Source organism: Sebastes umbrosus, chromosome 19, assembly GCF_015220745.1.
Source record: "Sebastes umbrosus isolate fSebUmb1 chromosome 19, fSebUmb1.pri, whole genome shotgun sequence".
NCBI classification, from domain to species: Eukaryota; Metazoa; Chordata; class Actinopteri; order Perciformes; family Sebastidae; genus Sebastes; species Sebastes umbrosus.
In genome coordinates, this window is record NC_051287.1 from 13669348 (window position 1) to 13695651 (window position 26304).

General features: G+C 38.6%; 2 protein-coding genes across 3 annotated transcripts in view; one reads left to right on the forward strand and one right to left on the reverse strand.

Moving 5' to 3' along the window:
• Positions 1-8733, forward strand: part of mtrex (Mtr4 exosome RNA helicase) — a 25205-nt gene extending 16472 nt beyond the window's left edge. The window contains exons 18-27 of the mRNA XM_037752097.1: positions 1-69; positions 141-266; positions 351-461; positions 574-762; positions 2888-3051; positions 4594-4699; positions 5767-5823; positions 5925-6087; positions 7530-7634; positions 8092-8733. Coding sequence (XP_037608025.1) covers positions 1-69; positions 141-266; positions 351-461; positions 574-762; positions 2888-3051; positions 4594-4699; positions 5767-5823; positions 5925-6087; positions 7530-7634; positions 8092-8144 — 1143 coding nt within the window. The 3' untranslated portion in view covers positions 8145-8733. The remainder of the gene's footprint in view (positions 70-140; positions 267-350; positions 462-573; positions 763-2887; positions 3052-4593; positions 4700-5766; positions 5824-5924; positions 6088-7529; positions 7635-8091) is intronic.
• Positions 8564-25586, reverse strand: plpp1a (phospholipid phosphatase 1a). Of its 2 annotated transcripts, XM_037752099.1 has the most exons (7): positions 25569-25586; positions 22492-23009; positions 16423-16574; positions 14906-15186; positions 12124-12181; positions 10777-10953; positions 8564-9746 (listed from the first exon to the last, which is right to left on the reverse strand). In XM_037752099.1, exons 2-7 carry the CDS (start codon positions 22547-22549, stop codon positions 9627-9629), a joined length of 846 nt encoding a protein of 281 aa, XP_037608027.1. In that variant the 5' UTR covers positions 22550-23009; positions 25569-25586; the 3' UTR covers positions 8564-9626. The 2 variants fall into 2 exon arrangements, with proteins under 2 accessions (XP_037608027.1, XP_037608026.1); XM_037752098.1 differs by lacking the exons at positions 16423-16574; positions 25569-25586 and adding an exon at positions 18479-18633.
• Positions 25587-26304: the final 718 nt, after the last annotated feature.

Consider the following 26304-nt stretch of genomic DNA (forward strand, 5'->3'; position numbering starts at 1 on the left):
GTAAAAAATGAAGACGCTGACTTCGGCTGGGGAGTTGTTGTCAACTTTTGCAAGAAGTCGAACGTGAAGGTAAGTCGGTGTCACACGTATGTGAGTCCATTTACATGTGGCTGTGACTAATGTGCATTTCCCCATTTTAGACCAGTACAGACTCGGAGCCGCTGTATGTGGTGGAGGTTTTGGTCCACTGTAGTAAGGACAGCGTTAAAGATGCTGCGACTGAGGCTGCTAAACCTGCTGCTCCGGGGGAGACTGGAGAGATGCAGGTGGGTGCAACAAACACACACATAAGTGCACATTACATACTGTCTCTGTAGTTAGGGTGGTTATAACTAATTGTTTTCATCCAGGTGGTTCCAGTGGTGCTCCATCTCTTGACGTCCATCAGCTCGGTTCGCCTTTACATCCCCAAAGACCTGAGGCCATTTGACAACAGACAGCTCATGCTGAAGTCTATACAGGTAACAAAAAGCCGCCCATGTTGAAATAAAGATATTGAAACTGGTAGAATTCTCAAATCATTGTGTAAATTGCTGCTCTTTCTTTTCCCTCCCAAACATTTTTTGTCTGCAGGAGGTGCAGAAACGTTTCCCAGATGGCGTCCCTCTGCTCGACCCCGTAGATGACATGGGCATCAAAGACCCCGCGCTGAAGAAAGTCATTCAGAAAGTGGAGGCCTTCGAGCACCGCATGTACTCCCACCCCCTGCACAGCGACCCCAACTTGGAGTCTGTGTATTCCCTCTGTGAGAAGAAAGCTCTGGTGAGAAACTTGTGTGTCTTTCAGTTTGTGGGAGAGTTTAAAAGTCAGCCATAGAAAACGCTGCTAAATGTCAAACCTTTACTGAAACCGTTGAACAACAGAGTTACCACAGGTGTGTTTTGTTACTATTGAAATATGAAAACTTTTATCTTCCCTTTTTATCTACATTGGTACCTTTTTGTTAGATTACAAACCGTGACCTTCCATTGTCTTTTCCTGCCAGACAGGTCGGCTTTGGCCGCATATACTCATGCCGACAAACACAGGAAGAAAACAAGAACATTAGTCCTACAGGGCCTCACCCTCAGTTATAGGTCAGATAACAGAAAACCTTGTCGTCACATCACATCGAGCGAGGGGAAAAACATTGTTCCAGAAAAGTATTAAAACAAAAACAAAAAAACATACCTGCAATTGTAGAGAAAAGAAACATTCACAGGGTCTCCAGCTTAAATGTTCTCTGTGCCTGTGTAACACCATGAGCAAAGTCATTAAATGCTATTCAACATGGACTCAATGGTGAACTCTAGCAGAGCAAGCTTAACATCGGCCCTGCTATACCAGGTCTCGACACTCTTTTACTTATCAGATTTATGCATAAAATTAAGTCAAATATTAGGTTTAAAACATAAAAATATCAATACATTCAGTTTTCACTTTTTAAAGGTCACTTGTATAACAACAAGGCTGAATTTCTGTATCACATTTCCTGACCGTCCATCCAATAGTTGAGACATTTCCCTCAAAATCACGAATGTCAACCTCATGGTGGCACTTAGAGGAAAAGTCAGAGTATCACCAAAGTCCAGAACCAGGGAGGTCTGTACACAATTTCAAACATTTCCTCAAATAGTAGTTGAGATATTTCCATTGACACCACATCGTGCTGCTAACATGGCTAAAAACCACCGAAAGTAAACGGAGAAAAGAAAATCTGTACCTCCCAAGGACATAAAGAAGTATGGCTAGTTGATAATAGCTATTTTGTAAAATAAAACAGTTGCTACACAACCTGTTAAAACACAGAAGCTTCCCTTTTACATGAATGTTCATGAAGTCATAATTAAAACAACATTAAAGTCCCATAATAATCTACTGGCAACTCATTAGGTGTATTAGTGTATTAGTGAGTATTATACGTGTACCTTTCCAAAATAAAATAATACATCTGATCCACATACGAAGATGTTATAATGTCCTGTTCCATAATTTAGCCCAACAACATGCACATTATTGCACCTGTGCGCTCGGCTTTACAGAAAGATCAAGTCCGACTGTTCAGTTCAATTCAGTACAGCTTCACTTAGTTCATATTGGGGGAGAGTGATAGATGCAAAACATCCAGATTGGCTTTAGCAGCGAGGGGAAAAAAAATCCAACCAGATCATGTTTGACAATTTGCATAAACAATTACATCCCTCTGTTTTGTGTGTGTGGGGTGAAATGATGGGCAGTTTACACTGGATTCCTTTGTTTGATTGGCAGTGTAAGAGAATAACCTGCTCCTCTATTGGCATTTTTCATCAGCTAATCCTCAATCTCATTTCTGCAGCTGACCTCCGCTCATTTGTTCAAGTCTCAACTCATCACATTTAACACACACCACATCATGGCTGTCAAAGTCATGATGCCATGACTAAAAGCTACAACAGTATTCATTTCGATACTTGTTTTTTTGTGGCGCACAAGCATCAGAGAGTCTAAACGACACAGCTTTCGCGTGCACTTGTGAAAGGTTCCTTTATTATCTCACACGCAGCCACCGGTTCGGAGAAATCAGGCTACGGTTCCTCCGAATTCTTTGAGGAACAAGCCATTCTGGTGAAACCTCTTTGTGCGTGTGTTTGCTTCTTTGGCTCTGCGGCGTGTTGTAATCATGAGGGGTAAAGGTTAAAGTGGATAATGGACATCGCTGAGGACAGATAAGCAGGCAGATGAATATCTGTTGGCAGATAACTCAGATATTTTCACTCCTCTATGAATGTTTTCAAATGATCTCATGCACAAAACAGCTGGTGGTATCAGTGATTTTGAATAATTATGAAGTGTTTTCTAGAAACCCTGGGAGAGCTCCTCCGAGTTTACATCAGGTAAAGGTTTAACAGTACATATGTGTGTGTTTTAGATCTTAGCAGACGTTCGAACGGCCAAGCGAGAGCTGAAGAAAGCTCGGACTGTCCTGCAGATGGACAAGCTGAAGTGCAGGAAGAGAGTTCTGCGACGCCTCGGCTTCGCCAGCCCGTCTGATGTCATCGAGATGAAAGGGCGAGTCGCCTGTGAAATTAGCAGGTAGGGTAGCAAAAGTGTTTTTGTTTACTGATAAAGTGTGGCTTCTGAAATGATGAGTGAGCCCTTTTTAAAGCCAGTTGACTCGGCTGTCATTTTAGCCTATAGACTAATTCGGCAGCTGACATACACCGTTATTAGGGCTGGGCGATATGACCAAAATCTGCTATATCGATATATTATTTTATATATCGATAACGATATATATCATGATATATAGCATGCTTTCTGGTAAGTCAATAAATAAAGAATTAAAGAATAGTCTATAACCACATGGTAAAGCCTATTTTTGTATACTCCTGTCCTGTGTGATTTTAAATACTTGACGAATGAAAAAGTATTTTCATATTTAATTAAGACCTTTAGTGCAAAATGAACAGAACAGTTTCAAGTGTAGATAAAAATAAATATTTTCCATATACACACCATTTGTTAATCGCATTGAACCGAGTGGTAATGTAAAGTGTGATGTAAAAACAAAACCGCAATCTATAAATTATATTCCCTCAAAATATTTCACATCAGATTTTCCTGCGAAAATTTGAGTTAGTATGTGCTTCTTATCAATTTAGACGACGTAATTGTGTATCACGATATCTCGATGTATGATTTCATCACGATACGATTCCATTGAAAGACGACAGATAATCATATTGAATTATCGCCCATCCCTAACCGTTATTACTGCGTAGGCTGAGTGGAAATGAACGCGTTGACACTGACAAGGAAAGCAGAGATATTTGGGTTAATTATGACGGGCAGATGCCTCGTCCAACAGATGATGGTCGTCTGTGTGAATCTGGAGGTTATTCAGTCTTAAAGCACTAGTCTGAATTTGTTTATGACTGGCTTTGGGGGGGAAAAAAACAAGAGCTTCTGTCCAACCGCCAGTCTGAATGTGAAACTGCTACGTGGATAAGCTGATTAATGAAACATGAGGATTTGATAATTTAGGAGAGATTTAGGAAAGTCAAATTGATTTCATGGAGCAGAGCTTTGTGGCTTCTACTTTTACTCTCAGTTTGTTACTTGAGCAGCTGATGACAGCACAGAACAGAAAAGACATCCAGCCGGATGGTAAAACCAGTCTTAGTTGAGAAGAATAATAGATTATTACCTTTATTTTAATGCCGTTTGCAACATATAACCAGTTCTACAGGATCTGCTGGACAGATGTCTTGGCAAAATCACTTTAAAAAGTGAAATCCTTTACATATATTGCGATGTTATACGCAGGTTTAATTTACGCAAAGTGCCGCCGCAGTAATGGTGGCTTGTCTACTTCTACCTTCAGCCTGGATTTGTCTGATTATTGACGAGAGGGACGGTGACTCTGGATCTTATTTGGTGAAATGTTACATGTATTGTTGTTGTAGGGAAAGCGTGAGCCCTGTCAGGTCTGAAATATGAGTACATCTGCTCTCACCTGTCCTTGCTTGCTCAAACACCCACGCCACATTTCTGCATTGTTTTGATAGAACAAGGAAGAGATATAGTTTCATTTTGATGAAGTAATAAAATATCATTTAATAATTCTTCTTCCAGCGCCGACGAGCTCCTGCTGACGGAGATGGTGTTCAACGGTCTCTTCAACAATCTGACGGTGGAACAAGCCACCGCCCTGCTGTCCTGCTTTGTCTTCCAGGAGAATGTACGTACAAACACATCTAATTCCTCTTATTTCTCCATACAAACAGATATTGAGCCTTTTTCCCAAGCACTGAGATAAACAGCTGATTCCCCCATTTCCCACCACATTCGAGCTCCGGTCGCATTCTTGGCCTCTTCCCCTGTGCTCTGCAACCAAAACAGAAACCTGAGGTTGATGTGTGTTTGTCTTTGCCTAATGGAGCCTGTTTTCTCTCAATGAGGCGCTTTAACAAACCTTTTCTTTGGCTCTACATCGGATCAGTCCTCGGAGCGACAGAAACAGATTTCTGTCTAAAGAGGGGTCTGTCAGAGAGGGGACAAGCAGCTGTCATGTTTATACACCGCTACAGGACCGCTGTGTGTGTGTACAGCTGCCGTCTGTCATTAAAGAGTCCCTGCTGCTAGTTTAACTTTAACCATCCAACCTGTGTGTGTTTTCTACAGCACTGATGACATTAAAGTGTTAAAGCGACCCTGCTTCAATCGATGATTAAACAATATTAACCAGTCCAGGAAGGAGTCATTCACTCACCCCTCACAATGTGGACTTGAATATCCTCCTACATGCCCTTTTCACAGCCGTCATCATGACATGTCATTGCAGAGTAAACACAGGTGTAATTAGTAACGTTAATTATGGCCCTGATCCATTGAGGTGTGCCAGGGCTCTGCTATTGTGCATGCTGGCTCTGACGGGAATGGCTGTGACACACTAAATAGAAAGGGGGCCATCATTAATGTGATCAATTACAGCTGTGTCTACCCCGCGATGCCACGTCATGATTTTGTAGCAATAAAATTTATAGTTTTGTGTTTGACTTTGTCAAGTGTTTGACTGTCAGCAGCCTCATTCTTCTCATTTTAGTGTTGCTTACTGTTTGAAAACCCAAAGAGAAGGTAGAGGGAATCCGTTTTGCTCGGGGGGAGAGTAGATTCTTCTCACACATGCCTTTTTATATTGTCGGTTTTAAATAACGTATTTTGACTGGAGTTTGAAACACAGCCTACAAAACAAACGTTCTAATGTTTGCTATCACGACATTAATGATGTCATTTTTTGCCCTCCAGGCCAGCGAGATGCCAAAACTGACTGAACAACTAGCAGCTCCCTTGAGACAAATGCAGGTGAGACGACGTTAAAAACAATCTGAATCGAACAATTAAGTTTCTTAATCGATAAAAGTTTGAATTTGGTGGAAATGTGAATGCTCTTGTTTTTTGTCCAGGAGTGTGCAAAGCGCATAGCCAAAGTTTCTGCAGACGCCAAGCTGGATATTGACGAGGAGACGTATCTAGGCCAGTTTAAGCCTCACCTCATGGATGTGGTGTACGCCTGGGCCAACGGCGCCACGTTTGCCCAAATCTGCAAGATGACGGACGTCTTTGAAGGTGCGTCATTCATATTAATATCCAACAGACACGACAGGAGGTTAAAATACAGGTGTTGAACTTTCCTTAAGGTCTTAACTTGATAATTTCAAATTTTGTTGTACGTTATACTACATTAATTAGAGATTAAATCAGTAGCTCTCAACCCTTTTTGCTTCAGACCAGTTCCAGGAAAGCAGTGACTAGTTGGGGCTCCTGGTCATGTTTCAGATGTTTGAGTTGTTATCAGTTAAAACAAAGAGTGCATTCCCCTCAAAACTTCTCCGATGATTTCATTTCAAGAATTGCTCAAGGCCTAAAAGGGCAAAATTATGCAATATTTCACAATAAAGCTGAGCTCACAGTTCGAGGATCAAAGAGGTGATTCATTATTTCCCCAAAAAATCCAAGATTACAGAAAAGTCTGAAAAATGATTACAAATTTGAGTATCAGGACTTTTTTATATTCTTTCCTCTCCCATTAATCATCTCATGACCCTCAGATTTATCTTTGGAGGGACCAAAATACCAAACAGTATAAAAAGAAGTTAAACCTAGCTCCACCTCAACCAGCTAAAACACATTAATGCATCATTAATAACAATCTAATGATGTAAGTTATAATATATCAGTCACAGGGGGCATTTTTCTGCAGAACGGGTGCTTTTACATTTAATACTTTTAAGTATATTTTGCTGAAAACGTTCTGTACTTTTAATCAAAGGATCGGACTACCTCTTCCACCACCGCCGAGGAACAACATGGCCTTTATAAATCCATTTCACCTTTGATTTCTTCACCATCACATGCTGTATGCAGTTGGCTGCTAGAGGCTTCTCTTATTGATTTATTAGGTGTGATTTTAACTGAACCAAGTCCAGCAGTCTCCTCACAGTTTCTGTCTCTGACTCCCAACAATGAGCTCAGCTGTAAAACATCACATATCTTCATAATGACGAAAGTAACGTCGAATTGAGAAACTCTGGAGGGAGTATCGGATGTGCTTGTGTGTGTCGGCGAAGGAGGGAGATAGAGAATTGATGATACTTGTAAACTAACACTTAAATCAACAGGCCTGTCATTTAACTAATCATTGTCATGGAGTCTTTTTATCACAATTTAAACCAAAGTAGATATTAATCGATTCATCATTGATTGATTTATTCATTTATTATTGGAAACGTAACTCTTGTGTGTTTGCCTGTTGACAAATTGCACCTACTAATGGACTCTCTAGGCACCGATCACAGTTAATAGGAATTAATTAATTGGAAGTGTACAAAATGAACACGTCTCCTCATCATTAGTACCTTACAGACCAGTAAGGAGTGAAACTACATTCCTCCAAGATGTCCTTATTCTGCCATCGAGGGTTCAGTATGAATTAATGCTGGGTTGGATTTTAAAACAATATTTTAAAACACACTAAACACTGAGTGTGTATTTGCGTCTGTCTTGTGTAGGGAGCATCATCCGCTGCATGCGTCGTCTGGAGGAGGTCCTGAGACAGATGTGTTCTGCAGCCAAGGCCATCGGCAACACCGAACTGGAGAACAAGTTTGCTGAAGGTAAGAAACATCACGGTGAAAGGCTCTCGCTAGAGCCAATGTTTGGTTTGTCCGTTCTGGGCTACTGTAGAAACATGGCGGAGCAACTTGGCGGACTCCGTGAAGAGGACCTGCTCCCTATGTAGATATAAACGGATCACTCTAATCTAACGAAAACACAACGATTCTTAGTTTCAGGTGGTTATACACTAATGAAAACATAGTTATGAATATTATATTCTGCTAATAGATCCCCCTAAATCCTACACACTGTTTCTTTAAGTAAGTTTTAGACGTGATTTATAAATACGCTTCATCATCCTACAGTCTGTTAAAAAGGACTGCATTCATACCAGTAACAGCTAAATGTATTTTGGTATATTCTTCTTGACTCAGAAGGTGAAGCTCTACTGAAACACGTCTGTTTGAAATTAAACAGTTTTAAATGCTTATTTCCTCTTAATTTCTGTCTCTGCAGGAATAACGAAGATCAAGAGAGACATTGTATTTGCTGCCAGTCTCTACCTATAATGACCTTCCAGCTTTCCAACACATGATGGGGGCAGCACTGGAGGAGAAATGCTGTTTTTGACCTTTTAGTTATGATTAACCCCCCGATGGAGTTCTTGGCCTTCCGTTTTTGTTTTGTTTTCTAGTCTCACATTTGTCACACTGGGGCTCAAATATTGTGCCAGTTATTCCCAAAAATGTTAAATTGGCTTTGATTTATTCGTCCTTCAGATCACTTTTTCTGATAATTTGTATTCATCACAAAAATGAACCTGAACTTTGTAATGTCCTGTTGAGTCGTTGAGAATTGCATCACATAAACGACTGAGGAGTATCATTATAGATCATTTAGGTGAATGCGTCTGCGTGGACAGAATACATTGAACATTCATGCTTTTATTATTTTTGCTTACATGAGTAGTTCATAATGAGGAAAAGTAAACAAGTCATGCTTTCATTTTATATGACGGCTCATGACGTAATACATCAAAACACTTGCGTTTCATTTCTGTTCATGTTAATAAGTAAAATGGCTTTATTTCTCCTTTCTTATTTTAGACATTTGTACATATTTGCAACATTTTTTTTTCAATAAAAGTCTGTATGTTGATTTTGTTTTTTTACATACAGATTATACAAAAATGACATTGTTGTTTTTATTAGTTCTTAGATACACAGGGAGCCCTGATAGCAGCAGTAGCAGTCCAGCAAAGGCAACACAGGACTTAAAACTGACCGTCTGCTCTTCAACTCTCTAACCAAACATGATATAAGTCGAGCTTCCTCCTCGACTATATTGGGTTAGACGGTTGGAGAGGAAGACGGCAGTGGCCTGGAGTCAGCAGCTCTACATGTTGAAGCAGCGTTGCCCTCTGGTCTGGGATCAGCTTTAGTCTCCAGCACGGACTAGCCTTGAGAAGCAAACATTCCTCTTTTGATTAGCCCTTTAATTAACACTGGACCTAAGGCAACACAGACTCTATAGCGGTCTCTCTGGGTGCTGGAGTCGACGTAAAAGCTGATCCTAAACCAGATCCTTGAGCAGACTGACTCCAGGTCAGGAAAAGCACAAAGCAAGGTTACATTCACAGGTTTCCAACCCTCCTCTCTCTCCCAGCAGTGGTCATACCCTTTTAGTGGGCGCGTGCAGTGAAGTCTTCCCACCAGCTCAGTAGATAGATACATGCTAACTGGTTCATGTCTTTACAGAATCTCTAGCCCCTAACCTACATCGGTCTCAGTCACTTAAAGCTTATCTACAAGGCTTGAACAGGTCGTCACCGCTGCTTTCCTTCCAGATGGAGAACAACTATAAAAGTCTTAAAATCTGAACAAGCCCGATGCACAGTCATCCACTGGCTTACTCGAAGTAAGAATCAACTGTAAGTCCATGCAGGGTATTGGTTGAGTATTTGCATGAGATGGAAAGGCTAGAGAGCTGGGATCCTGGGTGTGCGTTTTGGACAGAGCACAGAGGTGTCGTCCTCCACCTCTTGGCTTAGCTTAGTTGGGACTCTCAAAGTGGTTTCCGTTGGTCGGGGTCTCCTGCAGGGTTGTGTGTGGGATGTCGGCCTCTTTATGGGCGTCTACGCGTGGCTTGAAAAAGTCAGACACGCAGAAGACCTACAGGAAGAGAAGAGAATAAGCATGTGAGGCTGAATTCACATCTGTGCGTTGTTTAAAAGAAACATCATTTAAGGAAGGGTGAGCGGTAACTTTAGAATAGTTCCACATTTTGAGAAATACGCTTCTGCTTTCTTGCAAAGTCAGATGAAGAGATTGATATAATTCATGTCTGTATGATAAATATGAAGCTATATCCAGGATGGTTATCTTAGAATAAAGACTGGAAACAGCTAGCCTGGCTCTCCATGTCATAGGTATGTCATAAATCATAATATAGTATGCCTTAAAAAAAGCAAAAAAAAAAAAAAAGTCATAGTATATAGTGTGCCATAAAAATATTTTTAAAAATCCATAATATATTATGCTATAAAAATGTCCTAATATAGTATGCCATAATATGCCATTAAAAATGTTTAAAAAGTCATAGTACTGTACAGTATGTCATAAAAAATGTCATTAGTATGCCATAAAAAAATCATAAAAAAGTCATAGTATAGTATATTCCAAAAAAAAATAAATGTAATAATATAAGTCATTAAAAAGTCATAGTATTGTATGTCACAAAAAAAATGGCAAAGAAGTCATAATATAGCTTTACAGGTACAAGTGATGAATTAGTGGTATGGATGCTATAAACAGCCTCAGCCGGGCATAGCAGGCACAAGTTATGACAGCTGTTCTGGAGCTGTTGGAGATCCTCACCGATGCAACACAGTTGGTAAAATTACACTTCTTCTTCTTCTTCACTGTTCTTCTCATTTACAAGTCTAATGAGTGGTGAAGCGGTCACAGCTATCGATATGCAAAACGGATGTTTAAGGGTGTTTCTTCATCCGTTCATGCTGTTTCCCCCTGCTTCCAGTCTTCATACTATGCTAAGCTAAACATCTCCTGGTTGTTTCATATCTAACTGATAGATATGAGAGTGTGTATCTAATAAAATGCCCCCAATAATAATAATAATAATAATAATAATTAAAAAAAAGAAAAAAAAGTCAAACTACTCCTTTAAAGTGGCGTCACTTACCACCAGGATGGCCATGAGGGCCCCCTGCAGGAGTCCAGTCAGCACATCGCTCCAGTGATGCTTATAGTCAGACACCCTCGACAATCCCGTGAACACGGAGGCAGCGATCAGGAAAAACTGGATTGTGGGTCTCAGCAGCCTCGCCCATTCAGCCTGGAGTCGAGCTTGCAGGTAGAGCTGAGAGAGACACACGGGACATGGATTATTATATGATCACTGTAGTAGGCAGGGTATAAATATATCGTGTAGGAAACTGTTAGACAAATGTTCATGATTCATCCTCTTTTTATGTTATCAGCTCTACTACTACTATTATGAATCTCCTACAGTTGACTGACCTTGAAATAATCAGCTGATGGAAGCATTAGTACAAGATAGACTGTCGTTTATTCTCTCAATCCAATCTGATAATTAAATATCGCACCACCTCTGGAGCACGATGAGCTATCATGTAGGAATCTCTGTTGAGCTGAACCTTCCATTATGGCATTATCCACAAGAATGTTGTTTGTATTAAAAACAGGGCATGTCTGTTCTTTTTTTGTTTCCATCAAGGACAAAACAAACTCAGCCTCCTTATCCACAACATCCACGTCTCTCTTCCTGTAACACTTAATTTATGACGCAAACGCCTGTCGTTTAACTGTGGGAGAAAAGAAAAGCACTCCCACGGTTTGTAGATGAATGTTTAAATGTCAGCTGCTGTTCCTCCTACTTGGAACATCCACTCAATGAAGAGGAAGAAGAAGAGCTTTATGCTGGTGCCAGGACTTTGTCCCTGCGTCTATTTATATCTGCTGGTATTGAATGTATCAGCAGCAGCATACGTACTTTATCAGGGCTGGGCAGTAAAGTCAGCTCTGAACAAACAACTGGAGCTTGATAAGACAATTAATATAACGGCAAAATAGATTTACAGTTTACAATAATTTGTTGAAGAACTTATGAATGTCTAGAATGTCCTGGGTAACACTTTATTATAAACATCATTTATAAATGGTAAATTGATAGTTTATTTTTTTTTTTAATAATATTTTTATTTAAGAAAAAAAATATTCACAGATATTTAGTAAGATTATTAATAATAATAATAATAATAATAATGTAAATAACCAAAAGCAATAAATAAATATATAAAACAAAAAAAATAGATAGATAAATAAAACAAAAATAAAAATATAAATAAATAAATAATAAAAAAAGCCAGCAAACACATTATTAATTATCATTTTGCTTTTGTTTTTTTAACTGTAAAATAACTATTAACTAAGTTTAATTAACCATCGATTTACCATTTATAAATGATGGTTATTATAAAGTGTTACCGTAACTGGTTAATGTACTTACGGCCAGGAACAGCATGCAGTACATGGAAAAAGAGGAGTGGCCCGAGTAGAAGGATAGCCTGCAACGGAGAGACAAAAGCATGGCTCAACACTTTTGGTAAGACTAATGATAAGAGACATATTAGTATTAATCATCAGTCAGACAGACACACAAACCCACACATCACCCTGGCACACCTTTATTTTAGGTTTAAGGCGGAGTTGATGTTCACTGACTGGTACGTTTGTTTTCTAGTAGTTTAGAGAGGTGACTCCTGATAGTGATGTTGAGGGATGTGGTGACAGCAGCAGATAAAAAGAAGCCCCCACCCCTCCACCACCACCCCTGCTTTAGTTACTTCTTGTGAATAACAACAGTACAGTGTTTTGATACTGTTGTCTGGACCACATCTACAGCTATGAACACACACACATACACACATAGTGTAATACTATTATGTCTCAACAACTATTGGATAGATTGCCATGAAACTTGGTTTATGATAAAATACTTGCAAAACTAATAGCATTCCCATCAGCCTCAGCTGTTTGTCTTAACTTTGCGCCTTGAACTTTGACCCTTCTGTTCATATATCCGCTGCACAGAGGATTGTGGTTTAGATTAGCCAGAAAAGCATGCTGGCTTGCATACTGCAAAATGCGACCGGTTGTAGTAGGACATCCTGGTATTTTTGGCATACTGCATTTGATATACTGTACTATGTATTGGGACTAAATAGTGTGGTGGTATGGGTACTGGAACGCACGGATTATACCTGCTAAACATCCGTACGTAAGCATTGTCCCTGTGAGCATATGAGCGCGCTGACGTTAGTGTATAGCTTAAACTACCTTCTGTGCTTAAATACATCCTCAAAGAGTTGCTAGCATGGCATGTAGAGCTTGTTACACTCATGTTTTCAATTTAATCAATTAGTCTGTGAAATTTCAGATAACGGTAAACAGTGTCCATCCCAAAGCAATGTTTTCAGCTGGCTTGCTTTGTTAAAGTAAAATATAAAAAACAATAAAGTAAAGCAGAAAATCCTCAAATCTTTAAGAAGCTGAAATCAGTGTTTGTCTGGAATTTGTGGAAAATGTTTAAGTCATTAATCAATTCATTAACTAATCGTTTCAGCACCAACAGTGTCAGTGGACGATCCAGGCTGATCAAATAGACCAAATTAAATAATAATGTCGACCTCCTGCACCAGGTTAGTCACACCCTGCGAGGGCTTAGGGTTTATTTCACAACAATGACCCTATCACTATCCCTTACTTAATAGTATTGGGATGAAAACTTTGTATTTTTCATCACACTCTCAACCTTTGAGTACCTCCTGTACGGTAGGGCGATTTTACCTCTTAAATACAAACAAACACACAAACAGTGCAGCTCTGACAGTCAGCCTCTTCTCTCCTGGGGATGTTAAACTAAGCCAAGGCAGAATCATATTACAGTAAGGTGATCCTGAGCACGCTACCCCGACCTGCTCTGTCCTCTCCTGCTGCTGCTGCTACTTATTATTATCTCTATTAGTGAATAGCAGGCCACCACACACACGCACACATAAGAGCTGGAAATATAATATGTCCCGACATTAATCTTAAAAGCCCTGGATGTCTGCCTCGATTCACTGGATGCTTCTTTTGGCCTGCTGATAAACGTTTGTCTCATTATGCTTCATTAAAGTAAAAAAAAGACTGCAGAGTAGGGATGGGGTGACAGGAAATATGGTGCACCACACCCTGGTAAATGCTCAGTAGATAACCCAGAGGACGGGTGGGTGGGTGGGCGGGCACATTTCCTCTCGGCTCAGGGAGTTTGTTCAAGAAAGAGGACGAAAGAGAAAGAAAACATACACTAACCTATAAGCAGAATAACCTACGTTACCTTTAAGTAAAGTAGATCTGAATTAGAACAGAAAGTTCCTCGCAGCTGATAAAATCTGCACAGCTGATGTCACTATTTAGGCCTCTGCTTCTATAATTACAGCTGGTCTCGGAGCTCGTGCCTCCACCAGAATGAGAAGTGGATATCCTCTCCTCCCACTATACTTCCCTCTGCTCTGAGCTGATAAGGGACACGGACCGTAAATCAAAACAAGCTTTTACATTCCTGTGATATTACTCTATTCTTTTGGACTCGTGTGCTGCAAATGAATCTCGCATAAAAAGCTCTTACATCATCCGTGTTGCAGATAATGCCCAGAAACTGTGAAAAACGTTGCACAACTTCACCAGCGGCATGCCACAATAGCTCTGCTATCGCCACTTTATTAATCACATTAAGTATTTATAGGTTGTTCAGTGGCACATTTAACCTTTGCTCTTTGTACTCGCACCACAAGCAGTTTACAACACAATGGAGAGCACAGAAGTTTTTTTGTTAATCTGTTGAGCAACAAAACAAAAACCCCCCAGAGTGCTACACATTTAAATGAGGGGCTAGTTTCAACAGCAAGCGTTCGTTAATCTAGGGCTGCAACTAATGATTATTATATCATCAATTAATCTGATTTTCTTGATTAATGAGTCCATCGTTTTGTCTATAAAATGTCAGAAAAAAGTGAAAAATGCTGTTAAAATGCTGTTTTATATTAAATTTACTATCATATATGACAAAAAAAAGCATTGAATCCTCACATTTGAAAAGCTGAAACCAGAGTGTTGTTGAAAATGACTAAAACAATCAGTGCGTTATCAAAATAGTTGTGATTAAGTGATTAATTGCCGCAACTCCACATTCATTCATCCATCCATTTCCGAAAATGCTATAAAAGACCAGGCAAAACAAGACATACCTGCCCTCATTGGACATCCTGGCGTCTCCATTGCAGGTGAAGTCTTCAATATAAGCCCCCGATGAGCAGTTGATAAGTTTCCAATCGGGTTTGCACACATCCAGGAAGTGCGGCCTGAGCCGACCGATAGAATACTTGGCTATGTCGGTCAGAGACTGGCTCATCGCGGCGCCGAACAGGAAGGTACCGATGGCTTTGTAAATACAGGCGACGTAGCTGCCGAAAGAGGACTTGGATTTGATGCGCTTTAGATAAACTGAAAGGCACTCGCCAAAGATCATCTGTGAGGTGGGGAGGGGAAGGTGAAGGAGGGCGAGGGAGGAAGGGATACAAAGTTAGAGGTTTTATAAGGCAACAAAAAAAACTCCAAATGAAAATTAAACATGCAACTGAATGCAAACAACATCAGAGCATGTTCCCTAATCTCATCATCACTAACTGAGTCTAAAATAACGAGTTTCATGTTAAACAAATTCAGACTATGACACCAATTTGGTGTAACAGTGTTTAAAGGAATGGTTTGACCTTTTGGGATGCAAGTACACAATCGTCATTTTGCCGAAAGTTAGATGAGAAGATCGATACCGCTCTCCTTATTTCCCAAAATGCCAAACTATTCCTTTAAGTAGGAATGCTCATCTGACATACAGATGATACATAATGTTAGATATATCATTGGCCACAGGATGATGTCCACTCAAAATAATAAATGTTTCGTTTGATCTGAGAGTTCGATCTATTAAAAACATTTTTGGAGCTTGTACGTAGGTGTTCAGAATAATGACTCATGAATTCTTGTCATGGCTCAAGTGCACGTGAATGTGCTTCGCAACGTTGCCAACAGAATTCAGGTCCGGAGGGCTTATATTCGTCCAACAAAAAAAGCTGTTGACGGGCCCTTGTTGCTACCGCTCTGCTGTCTGTATCTTTAAAATCTGTCAATAAGAGCACTAACAACTCCTGTTGATGGGTCACTAAAGATTAAAAGGTGTCTGTTTTATATGTATATGAATACATAAATGAGATAAATGAAACTTTTCAAGTCTTTTAAAAAGGATATTTTCACTGTTTATATACTGAACTGACTGAGTCTCTCTTGTAGCCTCTTTAAGCGCTGTCACATTTTTTCAATTCCTTTCAGCATCGACTGACCGAGGTCACCACTTGCGCTCCTTGTGAGGAGTTTCACATCTGTCAAAATGACTTTCTCTGTTGCAGCGGGCTGCAGAATTATTTAAGGGCTTCGTGGTCACCTTTTCTGTTTCATCTTCAAATGTTGGAAAAGTTTGGAAAAACATTTTCAACAACATGCAGTTAGGGAAATGAACTTACGCTTAATGGTAGTGGCTCATGCAAGCAATTAAACACACACACATACATTATTACAGAATAATGTATTTAGCAGGGATCGTGGGTTAAGAGAAAAAGGATAAGTTAAGAGTGTAAAAGTGGATAAAGGGTAAACGTTACATAAAAGAGAAGACACCGTTAACAGTAAACAAAACAGATGCACTTACAGTGAGTATTGTGACGGGAATCATGACACCTCCTAACAACTGATAGGTAATGGTGTCTTCTTTAAGAGGGTACTTGATTGAATCGTCATTACAGAAAAAGCCCCGGCGGAAAGGACTGTGCTGCGCAGTGAGTATTATAAATGGGAGTCCAGCTAGCAGAGAAGCAATGAGAGAAAAAACAAAAGGAACAAAATACAGGTTACAAGAACATGTCACCGGGCCTTGGAGCCCTACCCCATGATGCAACACTGTGTGCCTGTGAAAAAAGTAGGAGACAGCAGCCATGTGAGAGCAAACGTTGCATCCCCCGAAGGCGTTGGCGGCGGCGTCCTCGCCAACTTTCAGAAGCATCAGTGTGCAGATTAGTTGTTAAAGTGTTGGCACGGCAACAAGACAGTTAAACGCTGATAAGGAATGAATGTTAATAAGAGACAACAAGAGCACAAATGTTACATTTCTCAGAGGGGTTATTGAGCCGTACAGCAAGTGAGAGGAACCAGTGGTCTAACGGACCGCAACCGTATACGTGACCGAAACAATCGTACACTACACACTTCCTCAGTCACTTCCTCTCTGACAAAGTGACCATGATGTTTCTTCTTTATCTCTAACCAACACTTAACCTCTTCCTAAAACTCTCCAGCTCTAAATTCCCACATATTCTCCCACATCTTCTTTTGGCAGATAGTGATGAACGATAAAGTGAGCTGTTAAAAACAACAAGAAGACTAAAAGAGTTACAGATTGGGGTTGTGATTACTCATGATACATTAAAACACCACAGACAAGAGATGGAAGAGATAAATCACAAATAGCACAAAGCAATAACAGAAGCACACCACACACCCGCAGCACTTTCTGCGACTGTCTTTCTCAAAAAAACAACTTCCAGAAGAGCATTCCAGCTATTTTAAGCAACAGAGGGACGCAGCACGCCGCCCGCACGTCTGTCGCACTAATTCACACCAGCGATAGAAAAGCTGACCGTTAAAAAACAAAATGATTCAATTAAAAGCAAAAAACAAAAAAATGCCTGGCCTCACTTCATGTTATTCATATTTTATTATATGTTTTGAAGTACACTGCTAACTCACTATAGCCACAGCTAATAGAAGTTTGGCAGATCCAAATATTTAGGGGTTGGATTGTTCATTGAGAAATAATAATTATAGACCTATAAGATCATTAAAATAAACACAAACATTTATAACTCCTGCAGGAGCAGCTGAGATTTAAAAGATATTAACTAGACAGTTTATTGTGTGTGTGTGTGGACGCAACATGATTTAACATTTACTGATTTTATTTTGTATTAATTGTTATTTTAAGTGGACATCCTCCTTTGCCTTTCGCTTGATACACAACTGTAATGCTGAATTCACACCAGAGCAGCGGCCAAGTGCTAAACTAACTGCGAACTACGGCCGTTTGATTCTAAAAGCCAAACAAAAAAGTTGGAAAACGTTGAACTTTTAGCGGCGAAGTGCGGCCAGAGAATTCCTGCAGCCAGTCGGTAAACAGATCCTGTGATTCCTGTGACATGTTGACCTGTGTTAAAAATAATTTCTTCTCGCATAAAAACACACAAACATGCCGAAAAATGTAATCATTGCAGCGAGCTGCACTTCGCCGCTGCCTGGTGTGAATTCGGCGTAAGAGCCGATGACCTTCATTAATGTCAAAAGCCTCACACTGACATCAGAATCAGTAGCAGAACTAAATAAAACATACTGTGCATATCTGGTTTCAATATCCGGTGTAGCTGTGCTATGGTTAACAGCTACTAAATCAGCTAGCCATTCTCAATACATCCTACATTATGTACTAGTCTATCAGTCCCAGCAGACCTTTCTCACAGCAGACATGTTGACTTGCTTTCACAGCACAAGTATAGTTGATAATAATAATAATAATGGTTGCTTTCCATGCCAGTAAACCAGAGTTGAGGCCCTGGTGCACCTTGGAGAGCATTAAAGTTATTTGGTTACACCTGCTGTGATTGACAAGTCACCCTATTTGCCATGAGACAGGTCACTTGAGAGTGTCACCTACTTACGCAGCTAATGGGCAGGGTGAACCCCACAGTGTAGAGCACTGTGGAGGTGATTGTGCTGTGGTGGAAAGGGTACTTGATGCTTTCGTCGTTACAGAAAAAGCCCCTCTGGTAAGGGCGGATCTTACCCAGGTTAAAGGCTGCCAGAGGCAGACCTCCTGTGGACGGAGAGATCAGGAAACGTTACCACTGGAAGAGGGGAAGAAGAATGCAAGAAAAGTTGCCAAAACAAATTGTTGAGGTTTTGGAATTTCTGATGTTGGCGGACGCTCTTTAGAATCACAATAAACTGTCAGATTAAATCTCTGTGGCAGAGATGAAAGACCCCGATCTTTCTGAGCAGCCCAGTTAAGAATAAGTCTTTATTCTATGTTTTCTTATTGTCATCAAATTCAATGAAAGGACCAAACGCAGCACAATAAAGTTACAGCCTTAAGCCCATTTGTTCCTACTGAAGACATAAATCTTTAAAAACAGATCACAAATTTATACTTTCATTTTTAATACTTTCTTTAAACTGCGGGGCATTTTAGTTTTTAGCAAACGTCATTCAAATATTAGTCAATGGTGCATTTATTTGGCACTATTTTCTGCCGTCAATTTGGCGCCGTAGTGCGTATTTACAGAGCAATGACATCATGTGCATGTGGGATCGACTCCTCCATGTCTATTGTAATGAAGGAACATGTCATCTAGTGCTCACTGATGTGGTTTTTATTGTTTTTTGGACAACAAGGGCACATAAAAAAAATCAGCTACATCCGGCTCCATAGACAGGACGTGCTAGTAAGATCAATTCATTGTTAGTTTGGGTCTTTTTCATGAGATTTGTTCACAATAAGAAAAACATTTTTTGACGCTGAGACACAGAAAATGTGCATTACTGCGCTCAGACAGATTATATATTTCTTTTTTATGATAATAAACTTTAAAAAATGAGGTTATCTTAGGACAGTTTTTCAGCAGGGAGCACTGAGAAGCTTCTTTTGTTGGAGCACCGACTCACATTGGTGTGTGGACTTAAGCTAAGCACTCCCTATAGATAAAATACCATAAAGATAACCGGGTTATGTTAATTGGTTTTGACAGTTCAAAGTCTGAATGTAATGCTGCTGTCATCTCTCTGGGTGTTTGGCCCGTTTAGCCCATTGTATAGTAGAGAAAAGACACAGTCGTTGGGTCTATCCAAGCAGAAAATGAGCTGTAATGCACATTAACAAGCCACATCCACAGAATGCGCATGAAGACACACAAACTACCTATAAACTACTTTTTAATTCAGTCTGGTATTTCTGTTCTGTCTGCCATTTCTGCAGCTGTTGACACCGTCAGCTGTGCCATCCTAAGTTGATCAGTTACAACAGCTGGAAATGCCAGAAAGCCGGACCCTCCCCAAGTCACTTTATAACTATAGCCGTGTTACACTTTAACTTGTTCTCATAGCAGCTAACTTCCCAAGACAAACACTCTGACAGAAAGAAAAATGTGGATATTATAACATAAATAAATGAAGACTTATTGGCTCACCCAGTAATTGTGTTAAAAACCAAATTCAATCAACTGTGTAAGCAAACCAATAAAAAAAAAAAAACCTCTCACAGCACTTCAGAGAATCAAAACAAAAAAAGATATCTCACATTTATCAAGCTTACTACATGTATGTGCATGTTTAGTCACATGCACCGGTGCATGCCTGTAGGAATCATCCTCTCAGTCTGGAAACAGATTACCACAGATGCTTGGTTCTAATCTAATAGTGTGTGTCATTAGCAGAATAATCCAGTTTGCTTCTGCATCAGTCATCCAAACAGCCCACTGGGTTTTTATAATCATACTGCTTCTCACTGCACAAGGCACTTATAAAGTTGTGCAACATAAAATAAGTCTGTACACTTTGTAGTTGAGCAACATTTTAAAGTCTCTCTCCACTGACGAAACAAACAATATTTGCATATTAGTAGATTTAGCAGAAAACACATTTGTATACCAAGCAGAGTATTTTCATAAAATGTCTGGAGGGGATCTTTAAAACATCCTACAAGCTAATAATTCTAACATATACTGTGACTGTGCAAGGGAAGCTATACTGTACATTTATGAGTCATGTATCATCAATCAGTTTTTAAAAGCATTTAAGCCCCAGAGACACATGTCTGTGCCTCGACTGCAAACCTGAAACCGTACAGCCCCGAGCACTTACAGTAAAATAATGATTCATATATTCAGATATAAAGACTTTAAGACTGAGAAAAACTAAGAAAATTCTTGTTTGTTTTGTTGTTTAAAATGACCAATGCGTTGCGACCAACACAGGTCCTCATCAGGGTCACAGTGACCCAATTATTGCCATGTAAAATAAAAGCATTTTAATTGTGTTCAAACACTACAGTGTGCCTTGGATTGTTTTTGAGGGAGACTTGCATTTTGCACTTTTTTCCACTTTTTTCCACCCATCAAGACTGAATGAGTACCTTTAATTGATTTCCAATAATAAATATATACAGACATTTGCATAAAGCAAGCATGTTTGTCCACTCCCCATCTTGATAAGAGTATTAAATACTTGACAAATCTTTAAACTGAACAGTGCCATTAATTTGCTATTAACTATGGACAATCATGCAATTAATGACAGCCCTGATTAATACATATTGTCACACTCAAGAAAACAGCATCGTTATTAACCATGTGAGCATCTGAAACCACTAAAGAGACGTTGCACTAATTTGCATACAACGGAAACGTGGACCTCTTCATTGTACTGGGGGAGGGAAAGAAACTTTAAATACCCTTATAAAGATATTGTACATATATTACACATATTATTTCATTAGTGGTACATTTTTTTTTTATATTTTCAGGTGGAATTTCATTCATTCATTCATTCATTCTCACTGTGCAATATCATTTTCCACTTATGCAATTTTGTTAATAGTCTGTTTATTGTCAATACTGTATATACTGCTCCTATTTTTATACTTCCTTCTATTTAAATGGTTCATATTTTGTTACACTTTGTTTAGCTCTTTTTGACTGTGTTACTGTGCATCTTGTTTTTTGCACTATCCCCTTTGCTGCTGTACACTGCAAATTTCCCCACTGCAGGACTAATAAAGGAATATCTTATCTTGTCTTATCTATAATTGATTTCCAATAATAAATATATACAGACATTTGCATAAAGCAAGCATGTTTGTCCACTTCCATGTTGATAAGAGTATTAAATACTTGACAAATCTTTAAAGTGAATAAATAAACCAACTGGGTTTTTTACAATTATACTGCTTCTCACTGCACGAGGCACTTATAAAGCTGTAATAAATAATATACAGACATTAACACCCTTCTTTTGTTTAATTTTTATTTTTTTCTAAATGTAATTCTTTTGTATTATTATGATTTATTTGATCTTATTTCACATGAAAAGCACCCCATGTTCTATAATTTCATAGTAAAAAGTGTGAAAAGTTGAATTTCACTTCATATTTGTATTTTATTAAGTATGTTTATGTAAATATCTGAGTAAAATAATAATAATAATAAATATTTTTTATATATCTATTTAATGGTATTTATTTATTTACTAATTATAATTTTCTATGTGCTGCTTTTTTTTACATTTAATTAATTCACTAATTTAATTATTTATTAAACTAAAATAAACCAAATAACCAAATAAAGGAAGAAAAATATTTTTAAAAATAATAATTTGCTATTAACTATGGACAATCATGCTATTAATGACAGCCCCTGATTAATACATATTATTGTCACAGCATCATTATTATATTAAACCATGTGAGCATCTGAAAGCACTAAAGAGACGTTGCACTAATTAGCATACAATGGAAACGTGGACCTCTTCATTGTACTGCAACTTTAAATAAAACATATTGTACACATATTATTTGATTAATGGTGCATTTAGAGGTTAAATAACACATTCACCACTCCCTTTCACGTGATGACAGATTATATACGAGCACAAATCAGCAGAAACAAACAGAAATACATACCTAGGATGAGGCAGGCTACGTCGAGCAGGACAAAGGGGATTCCTCTGGTCTCGAACATGTTTCCTCTTGCGTGTCTCTGACTCGACTCCCTGCTTTAGTGTGTCTCTCTCTGTAATATAAACAGCAGCAGGGGGATGGATGATGATGCCCCTCCTTGGGACGTCGCTGCTGCTGCTGTTTCCGATCAGAAAATGGCAGCAGACGGTGTAAAATCACGGTAAAACGTCGACGCCCTCCTCGTAAGGAACCACCGGACCGTCGCAGGACAGCAGCACATAATCAGCTATCTCTTGTTGTTGTTGTTGTTGTTGTTGTTGTTGTTTTTGGGGGGCGGTGAACTCCTCCTCCCGTTTCTCATGGTGGGGTTAAAGCCGTTAAGTAATACTCTCCCGGTGGTGGGTCCCGGTCATGAGTGGAGATCTGGACGGACACCTGTCCTCCGGTCTAGTGTCGGTAGTGAAACCTGTCGCACGGAAACGGAGCCGTTGAGGTCGCAGCAATGCTGCTGCATTCAAGTGCTACCAGAAAAAAATCGGATGATTGTAAACTTCATGCTGTAGTGTAGCCTATGTGCATATTTCTTCATACAGTGGTGTGTAATGTACATTTACTCAATTTACAATGTTGATGTGAGTGTACTTTACTTTAGTATTAATATTTATCTGCTACGTTATAGGCTACTCCATTAGGCCTAGAAAAAGAAGTCCTGAATTCAGATTGTTACTCAGTGGGATTAATGAGGTGAATTAAAAAATAACCTATGCTATAATAATCCATGAGCCAGGGGGGTTGGTCGTGCCACTTTGGAGGGACCATGTCCCAAAGGTTTATATCCCTAATGTTGGGAAACGCATGATAGCATTACAGCAATGGTAGCTTTCTATGTGCTATCACTCCTTTTTTCATCCCTCCATCATTAAAAGTGTTCCATCTTTTTTCGCCATTTTACACATAGATCCAGTATAAAAGAGGGAAACCAACACACAATATCATGAAGTCATACACCGTTGTAAAGCTTAGACTATAATATATCCTTCAGTCACATTGTCATGACATTGAGGTCAAGAGAATTTGACCTTTGACCTCTAATGCTGCAATGGGGCAAATTCTGAATGCAACTCCAATTGCCCTTATAACTAACTCCATATTGATCGGATGTGCCCACGGATAGTTCCAGCATAAAGAGCACAAAAAGAGCTTTAAATTGATATGTTATATGACTAACAACATTTCTTATCAGAATAAACGTAACTGTGCAGTTTGTATCTGATAGAATATTCAGAACCTTGCATTGGATTCTGTTATTGGGGCCGTTTGTAAATGGCTTTCTTAGCAGCAGAAACACAAAATAACACAAAAACTCACAAAACTGTACTAAGAAATTAATTCTCTATCCATTATTTTATGTTTTCTCACTCTTACCTCATTGTCAATATAAACATGTTCCAACTGATGAGGCCCTGACTCAGTGGCAATGGGTGATAATATGTGAAAATGATGTTCACTTTTTTATAAAGGCATAAAACTTGGTACACTTGAACAGTTTGGAGCCCTAAACATTTTGAGACATGGCGCCACCGCAACAAAAATTCCCATAACCAAATTATGTATTTTGCATCATATCTCCTGTGCCAAACATGATAACACAGAAAAGGTGATGTCTATCCCTATGTTTTGATGGCCAATGTTTACAATGATACCATTCACAATATCAGTCAGGGCCTCATCAGTTGGAACATGTTTGTATTGACAATGAGGTAAGAGTGAGAAAACATAAAATAATGGATAGAGAATTAATTTCTTAGTACAGTTTTTTGAGTTTTTGTATTATTTTGTGTTTCTGCTGCTAAGAAAGCCATTTACAAACGGCCCCAATAACAGAATCCAATGCAAGGTTCTGAACATTCTATCAGATACAAACTGCACAGTTACGTTTATTCTGATAAGAAATGTTGTTATTGTTGTTAGTCATATAATATATCAATGTAAAGCTCTTTTTGTGCTCTTTATGCTGGAACTATCCGTGGGCACATCCGATCAATATGGAGTTAGTTATAAGGGCATTTGGAGTTGCATTCAGAATTTGCCCCATTGCAGCATTAGAGGTCAAAGGTCAAATTCTCTTGACCTCAGTGTCATGACAATGTGACTGAAGGATAGATTATAGTCTAAGCTTTACAACGATATATGACTTCATGATATTGTGTGTTGGTTTCCCTCTTTTATACTGGATCTATGTGTAAAATGGCGAAAAAAGATGGAACATTTTGGGGGCCTGGCTCATGGACTATAAGAGGTAGCCCAAAGTTTTTCTATAGGATATGGTGGGATCCATTGATTACTTACATAGAATCTACTTAACCTAACCAGAAGGAAAAAATAAATAAATAAAATGAAAATAATTTAAAAAAATTATGTAATTAATTAGTAAAAATTAAAGGTTTAAGTACTACAATAATATAATTCATGGTAGTAAGATAGAAACCTTAATAAATAAATTAATGAATTAATTAAATGTAAAAATAAAAATAATAATAATATTAAATATTTTTTATATTCATTTAATGGTAGTTATTTAATTACTAATTGTTATTTTCTATGTGCTTTTTTTTTTTTTTTTTTTTTTTTAAATTTAATTAATTAAAAAATTTAATTTTTTTTTAATGTTTCTATCTTACTCCCATGAATTATATTATTGTAGTACTTATTACCTTTCCACTCCACTACTTTAGTTACTTATTTTATTTACTACTGCTACTCCGCTACATCTCAGAGGGAAATATTGTAGACTACTTTTAGCTACTAGTTACTTTTTACATAAAAAAACAAATTATATGCTTTTGTTATATGATGCAGTAATGTACTACTAAATCTTCCCAGTAGTATATAAAGTATCTAAATTGACTTCAAGGGAATTACAAAAAAAGCCATTTGTTAACTAACCCATATAGAGGTCATTTATCCAAAAATCAAACTCTACACTTAACTGTCTGTAATTAATTGCCTTAGTCAGTGTACACTAATCTCAGTATGTATATATAGGACTACATTTAATTATCTGTGTTGTTTAAACTTACCATCATGGCATGCACACTTCAGGAACAAAGAGGTCAGACATTTCTATCAACTCACTGACCCCATCTAGTGCTTTGGAGGTTAAGCTACACTAATAAAACTCTCAAATGTTTCTGGAAATTGTGATGAATACTAATAAATAATAGCTCCAAACCTTCAGTAGTTTATTATTATTATTATTTATTTCCATCACATATACATTTCTATTTCTTCTGTAAGTACATTGAGAGAGATGCGTAAAACCAGAGTCAAATTCCTTGTATGCATGTACAAATCACTCTTATTCTGAAATATTATCCTTCATGAAGGTTATAATGTTAAAGTTTTGATTCAACTGTAAGGCCAAGGAGGCTGCAGTTTGTGGTGCTGTTGAACTGTACTGTTCAAACGCCTCATATTAACTTAACATTTCTGCACAGAAAGAGGACTGACTGTGGATTTTTGTGCATCAGAAAGAATATTTTAATGTATGAACAGGAGGAAAAATTTACAGCAAGCAAAAGCTGCTTCAGAGTTGATATGGTTGCCTCACTTTTAACTGTCCTTGAACAAACTAACAGGAGAGCGAGCAATCAAGCCAAGTCAGCAGCTCACGGCCACGTTGTGCTGAGAGAAGGTTTAATTAGGCAAAGTGATTGAAAGCACCTGTGTGAACGGACCACTAGTAAGAGATAAAGATAAAGAACCTGATAACAGTTTTTTCATTCTTTTGTTCTCTCATAACTGTCTTTGCCCGGT